This window comes from Macaca thibetana, chromosome 11 (genome assembly GCF_024542745.1).
Source record: "Macaca thibetana thibetana isolate TM-01 chromosome 11, ASM2454274v1, whole genome shotgun sequence".
In the NCBI taxonomy this organism is placed as follows: Eukaryota; Metazoa; Chordata; class Mammalia; order Primates; family Cercopithecidae; genus Macaca; species Macaca thibetana.
Genome location: NC_065588.1, coordinates 72,244,479 through 72,251,059, shown reverse-complemented (window position 1 = coordinate 72,251,059; position 6,581 = coordinate 72,244,479). Strand labels below are relative to the sequence as shown.

General features: G+C 47.9%; 1 protein-coding gene across 1 annotated transcript; it reads left to right on the top strand.

Moving 5' to 3' along the window:
- Window positions 1-1,417: 1,417 nt before the first annotated feature.
- On the top strand, window positions 1,418-2,707 carry PHLDA1 (pleckstrin homology like domain family A member 1). The gene has a single exon (XM_050748549.1). The coding sequence runs from the start codon at window positions 1,448-1,450 to the stop codon at window positions 2,681-2,683; it is 1,236 nt and encodes a 411-aa protein (XP_050604506.1). The 5' UTR covers window positions 1,418-1,447; the 3' UTR covers window positions 2,684-2,707.
- The last annotated feature ends 3,874 nt before the right edge of the window (window positions 2,708-6,581 follow it).

Below are 6,581 nucleotides of genomic sequence, written 5' to 3'. Positions count from 1 at the left end.
ATAATTTTACTAGAAATCCACATAATTTTAATAATTGCCTTTCTCCTGGAAAGATGGCTAATCAGTTAACAATGTGAAGGTTAGAAAGCTGGCCAAGCATAATTTAGTGGGATTCAGGATTGCTGGCTGGATTGTCCCGTTTGATCAGACCATGTTTCTTAGATGAAGATTCAGGACGCCCTCGTGTATAAAAGTTATCCTTTCTTCTGATTAGGTTGGTATTAAGTTCGAATTTCTTACCATGACACACAAAGGATTCGACTCTTGCTTAGCTGTCTAAGCTCCTCTCACTTTCTCTTCCCCTCTTGAATTCTTTGCTCTTGCCACACAACTAGCAGATGAGCTAATCTATCTGTTCCAATGTGGGCACAGTAGCAGCCCTTCCTCTTACCTTGGCCCACTCTGACTTGTCCAGCCCTGGTTTAAGTCTTCGTAAGGGTCCGCACATAGTTGGGGCTGTTTACTAAACGGATGAATTTCCCTACCGGGAGGCTAGGTCTCCGTTATGCTTTAATTCCCAGGAAGCGACTTCTATAGGCATTGTTTAAATGTAAGGACTAGGAGGGAGCTGGGGGTATTGCATTCCCCAGGTCACAGATAAATGAGATTCCAAAACCAACATCTGGCTAGGCGCTTGGAAAGAGGGACCCGCGAGGTCGACCAGGCGTTTAGAACTGTGCCTTGCAGTGTGGGATCTCAGTACCGGATATTACCCCGGTTTGTAGAGAGTTACTGTTTAAGAGACGATGAACACCGTAAGGACGGGTCAAGAAGAAAGCCGAAGACGGGTTAGCGCCTCCGGTCGGGGTAGAGAAAAGGCAGGCGAAATGCGACCTAACGTGGGTCCGCCTTTCTCCACCCGTGGCAAACCCGACAGTCGCACCATTGCTTTAACAGTCGCCCTCTTTCCAAGAAGAGCTAATTAGTGACCGTGAGCGAATATGCCTGGGAAGACACGATGTCCTCTCGGCCTCTGTGCGCTCACTTGTTTACCTAGGCGTCCGGGAGAGGCACACTCGCGGGACTCGCGAGCCTCGGCCCCGGCCTCCCGGCTCACCCAGGCTACGACGCTGGTTCTGCCGGCTCTCGGAGCCAAGCGCGAATCCCCAGGGCTAATTCCCAAGAACGGAGAGAGAGCACAGCCTGGAGGCTGCCCCCGCCTCCGCGCCCCAGTCCTCACTTTCTGAGGCTGTTAGCAGAAAGCCCCGCGGGCCGGGGAGAGGCGGGACGCGGGGGATGGCTTCGCAGCGCCCTGTGAGCGTCGGCATTAGTCGTCAGGCAGCCAGGACTCCTTGGGCGATCGCCCTGGGTGGAGGAGAGGAGTTTCCGGGGCTCGGGTCCGGGTCGCCTTCCACGGGAACAAGCGCGGAAGCAAGTGGGCGGCGAGAGGCGGAGCGAGGGACGCGGGGGGCGTGGACGCAGCCGGCTTTGGAAAGGCCCCAAGTTAATGAGGCGTGCGCCGGCTGCCGAGCGCCTTTCGGAGCTGGGCTTTCCCCCGTGGTGCGGGCGCCAGGAGCCGCCTTTTCCGCTGGGTGTCACTCGGGGGTGGGGAAGATGGCCCATTCAAAAGCGCCGCGAGGGGGCCCGGCCAGTGCCCTTCAGTGAGCGCTCGCAAGAGGACGGCAGAGGCCCGGCAGCTCGCGGCTCCGGGACCTTGTGGCGCATCAGGACGCGGCTGTCCCTCTGCCGGGACCCACAGCCGCCGCCGCCGCTCTGCCTCCTGCGTGTTAGCCTCCTCTGCGCGCTCCGGGCAGGCGGCCGTGGGAGCCGCTGGGGCGAGGACGGCGCGCGGCTGCTGCTGCTGCCCCCGGCCCGCGTGGCTGGAAACGGAGAGGCCGAGCCAAGCGGCGGCCCCTCTTATGCTGGGAGGATGCTGGAGAGCAGCGGCTGCAAAGCGCTGAAGGAGGGCGTGCTGGAGAAGCGCAGCGACGGGTTGTTGCAGCTCTGGAAGAAAAAGTGCTGCATCCTCACCGAGGAGGGGCTGCTGCTCATCCCCCCCAAGCAGCTGCAACACCAGCAGCAGCAACAGCAGCAGCAGCAGCAGCAGCAACAGCCCGGGCAGGGGCCGGCCGAGCCGTCCCTACCCAGTGGCCCCGCTGTCGCCAGCCTCGAGCCGCCGGTCAAGCTCAAGGAACTGCACTTCTCCAACATGAAGACCGTGGACTGTGTAGAGCGCAAGGGCAAGTACATGTACTTCACTGTGGTGATGGCAGAGGGCAAGGAAATCGACTTTCGGTGCCCGCAAGACCAGGGCTGGAACGCCGAGATCACGCTGCAGATGGTGCAGTACAAGAATCGTCAGGCCATCCTGGCGGTCAAGTCCACGCGGCAGAAGCAGCAGCACCTGGTCCAGCAGCAGCCCCCCTCGCAGCCGCAGCCGCAGCCGCAGCCGCAGCCGCAGCTCCAGCCCCAACCCCAACCCCAACCCCAGCCTCAGCCTCAGCCTCAGCCGCAACCCCAGCCCCAGTCACAACCCCAGCCTCAGCCCCAACCCAAGCCTCAGCCCCAGCAGCTCCACTCGTATCCGCATCCACATCCACATCCACATCCACACTCTCATCCGCACTCGCACCCACACCCTCACCCGCACCCGCACCCGCACCAAATACCACACCCGCACCCACAGCCGCACTCGCAGCCGCACGGACACCGGCTTCTCCGCAGCACCTCCAACTCTGCCTGAAGGGGGCAGCTCCCGGGCCAGACAAGGTAAGGTCCCGGCCCTCGCGCTCCAGAGGAGTGGATCTCGGGAGTGTGTTGGGAGGAGTAGGAAGCTCGCTCACAGGTTCGGCTCCCGTATGGAGAAATCAGAACTCATTCCGAGTTTCTGGGGCGATGGAAGGAAGAGAAACAAACTGGAGCCAGGAGGCCCTGGGCAGAGAGGGAAGGCTGGGGAGGCCCGGGCCAGGCAGGGGGCCTCGCAGACCGCGCCCGCGCCCATCATGACCGTCCCTGTCCGGTGGTGCGCCCCCCAGCCACACTTGACTGTGTGTTTGGGCACTTGAGGGAAACACCGCGGTGCCTTTCTGAGCCCGCTTTGTCAGCCGAACTGGCCCGAACAGAACTGGTCTGGGTGGGTTCCTAGCCGCCTACTTCACTCGGTGTCATTTCTTTCCAGGTTTTGAGGACTTGAGGAAGTGGGACGAGCACATTTCTATTGTCTTCACTTGGATCAAAAGCAAAACAGTCTCTCCGCGCCGCACCAGATCAAGTAGTTTGGACATCACCCTACTGAAAACTTGTGATTCGTCTTAGTTTTCTGCATACTTTTCATCACGATGCAGGAAACGATTTCGACTCAAGAAGACTTTTATTTATGAACCTTTGAAAGGATCGTCTAGTATGGTGAATTTTCTAGGAGCGATGATGTACTGTAATTTTATTCTAATGTATTTTGACTTATGATTATTTATTAGTTTTTTTTTTTTTTTAAAATGCTTGTTCTAAGACATTTCTGAATGTAGGCCATTTTCCAAAAAGGAAACTTTATTTTCAAAAACCTATTCCATAATAAGTCCTAGTCTTGGAAAATAAAAAAGGGCGGTGGAGGGGAAAACATTAAGAATCTAGTCATTATTCCTGGAGTACTTTCAGAAGGTATGACACTTTCATTGTTATGCCAAGTGATTGAAATTAAAACTCCGATACTACTATTTTTGAGGATTTTTGTTTTTGTTTTTGCTTAGACATATAGTTTGTCTAGAAGTTTAAAAAAGCTAAAAGTTCGAAATGGTGTAATTATGAATATCTAATGCTCAAGATAGTTTCTAAAAGGAAATCAGTAGTAGGGATACCTGATTTCAAAATATTTAAAACATAACCTAACTGATGATGGTAGGATGATTGTCTCTTGAATATGTGGTAGGGCCACATCTACTGTAGGAAAACCTCTTATCATCTGTGTGTAAAGGGCTTAACAAGGAGAAGAGGTCTTTTGATTGATTTATGAGTATAAATGCATTTGCTGTTTCATTTCAAAAATGTTGTGGAGGAAAATAGTATATTTAACTTGTGTAAGAGAATATTTGTGCTCCTGTCCAGGCTGCAGGACCTTTCTCCGAGAGCTTTGCACACTTGAACCACATTTTCTGATCCCTTTACTTTGTTTTAGAAGCACACTGAAAAATCTCGTTGTTTAAAGTACAATTTGTAAATATTTCAAAGGTCTAGGCGTCATAACTTTTTGTTTTCATACTGAAAATGATGTTGATCAGAGAAACCAACTGTTTTGCTTTTCATTGCTCTGTGAGAAATTTGAGGATTCTGTTTTGTTGTTAGGTTAGCTAAATCAGAAATTGAAAAGGAAAAGACTGGATAAACACAGGATTTTCAGTAAGAAAACAACCCCAGTCTTGTCTTAGAAGCCACTTGTTGAGGAGTCTGTGGGGGGAAAAAAGAGGATGTGCTTTTAAAGGTAGAACAAACCTTCTTCTGTGTTAAATCAAAAGGATGTTCAAAATCCACCAGGGCAGATGCTACTTAAGTTTAAATGGAGCCATAGATGATACAAAGTCCTCTTGGGGCTGAAAATCACTTCCTATCTGCATGGCTTTACTAACTGGTTTCTGTTTTCCATTATCTTTTTCACAGAAAGTCTTGGTCAGTATTTTTCCAGCATTTAGATTGAAACGGTCAGTATCAGACCACTGCTAGGTTATGTAGTCAAGAAATAAAAATAGAATTACATGCTACAGATGTCTTTATTCTCCTTCCATCTAGAAAGGAGTTCCAAGGTCAAAGTACTTTTTAGTGCAATAGTTAAATGACATTTTGAGATCATAACTCTTATCCAAAAAGTTGCAGGGAAAATTAAATAGTTTTCCCCTATTAAGCAAATGGCAAACAAAACTTAAGTGGACCCCCACTTCCAGTGGTTATTTAGGTTGCAGTTGTGAAAATATGCTGCCAACATTTAAAAACTCATTTCATATGTATATATGTATATACATATATGAATATGCATGTACATATATGAGAACATGTATGTACACGTATATGCACATATATGAATATGTATGTATATGTGTGTATATATGTATATGAAATGAGAGCCGGATCTAAAGATTTCTTAAATCAAGTTTGGTTCAGCTTCCTTACAAGTACGGCTGTACTTTTTGAGGAGTGCCTCATAGTACTATACTTTTAATGCATGCAAATCATAATAACTCCAAATGAACCACAATTTTTTTCCCAATGGAGGATTTTTCTTTTAAATTCTTGTACTAAAAATTAAAAAATCCATACCAAATACTTTACAAATTAAGATTGGTGTAGGTTTTAAAAAAGGCATTTGTATGTTGTTAGCTTACATATGGGGCTAGGTAATTTCATTGCTTAAAAAAATATGCCCAGGCTCCCTCTTGGTGGCTGGATTTCCTTTTTTTCCCCCCATGGTGGCCATGGTTCTTAATAGGGCCACGAGAATCATGGTTTCTTTTCTTTTCTTTTTTTTTTTTTTTTGAGATGGAGTCTCACTCTGTTGTGCAGGCTAGAGTGTGGTGACATGATCTCGGCTCACTGCAACCTCTGCCTCCTGGGTTCAAGCAATTCTCCTGTCTCAGCCTTCTGAGTAGCTGGGACTACAGGCGCATGCCACTATGTCTGGCTAATTTTTGTATTTTTAGTAGAGACGGGGTTTCACCATATTGGTCAGGCTGGTCTCGAACTCCTGACCTCAGGTGATCCACCTGCCTTGGCCTCCCAAAGTGCTAGGATTACAGGCATGAGCCACCATGCCCGGCCCCAGAATAACGGTTTCTTGACTTTCCATAGCCCTTGTTCCTTAGTCTTTTGTGATATTTATGTTGACCTTTATCACTTTCTATTCTGAACCCCTCTTAACATTTAATGTGAAATCTAAGAAATTAGAGAGAAGTAGAATGGCTTTTATTGTTTTGACACCTTTGAAATTATTATTAATAATTTTTCCAGAGCAAAAAAGCAAACACGCTCAATAAGTCTAACCAAAACAAAATATAAATGTACATCATTTAATGTCTCAGTGGCTCTATCTACCTGTAAGAAAATGATACAAACCACCTAAGGCATTTTGAAGCCTGACAAATCAACTTCATGGAAAAAGGTAAAAAATGCATTTTTCAACCCAAAGAAAAGATGACCGAAAGGGCAGATCCAATAGAAGACCCACTCCTTAAATAAACATAAAATGTAAAAAGTTGGAAAATTAGGAGTAATGTTGCATCTGGAAACTGAACTTTTTATCCTTGAACTTGTGTTGGCACCAAGCCTCATACACAGTGAGCTCAATAACTGTCTGTTGGGACAAAGGAAGGAAGGACAAAATGTGTAACTCCCCAGCATCTGGGAGATGCTGTCTCTTGCCTCGCTGAGTGTTCCTTTTATTTGCTCTCATGTCATTCCCTGAGAACAATGAATTCTGGGACAGGCTAAACATCATGACGAAATTTCTTAAACAGACTTTCTGAGTGGAAATCCATTTAGATCTGTGTATGCTCTATGGGGAGTGCTGACGTCAGAGAGGAAACGTCTATAAGGGGCCCTTTTAAAATGAACATTTTCCTCATTGGGATTCTCTAATCATGTAGAAATCAAACTATCTT

Bases quoted from the DNA above. Each gene is read 5' to 3' on its own strand.
- PHLDA1 (XM_050748549.1), top strand. From the start codon at position 1,448: ATGAGGCGTGCGCCGGCTGCCGAGCGCCTTTCGGAGCTGGGCTTTCCC.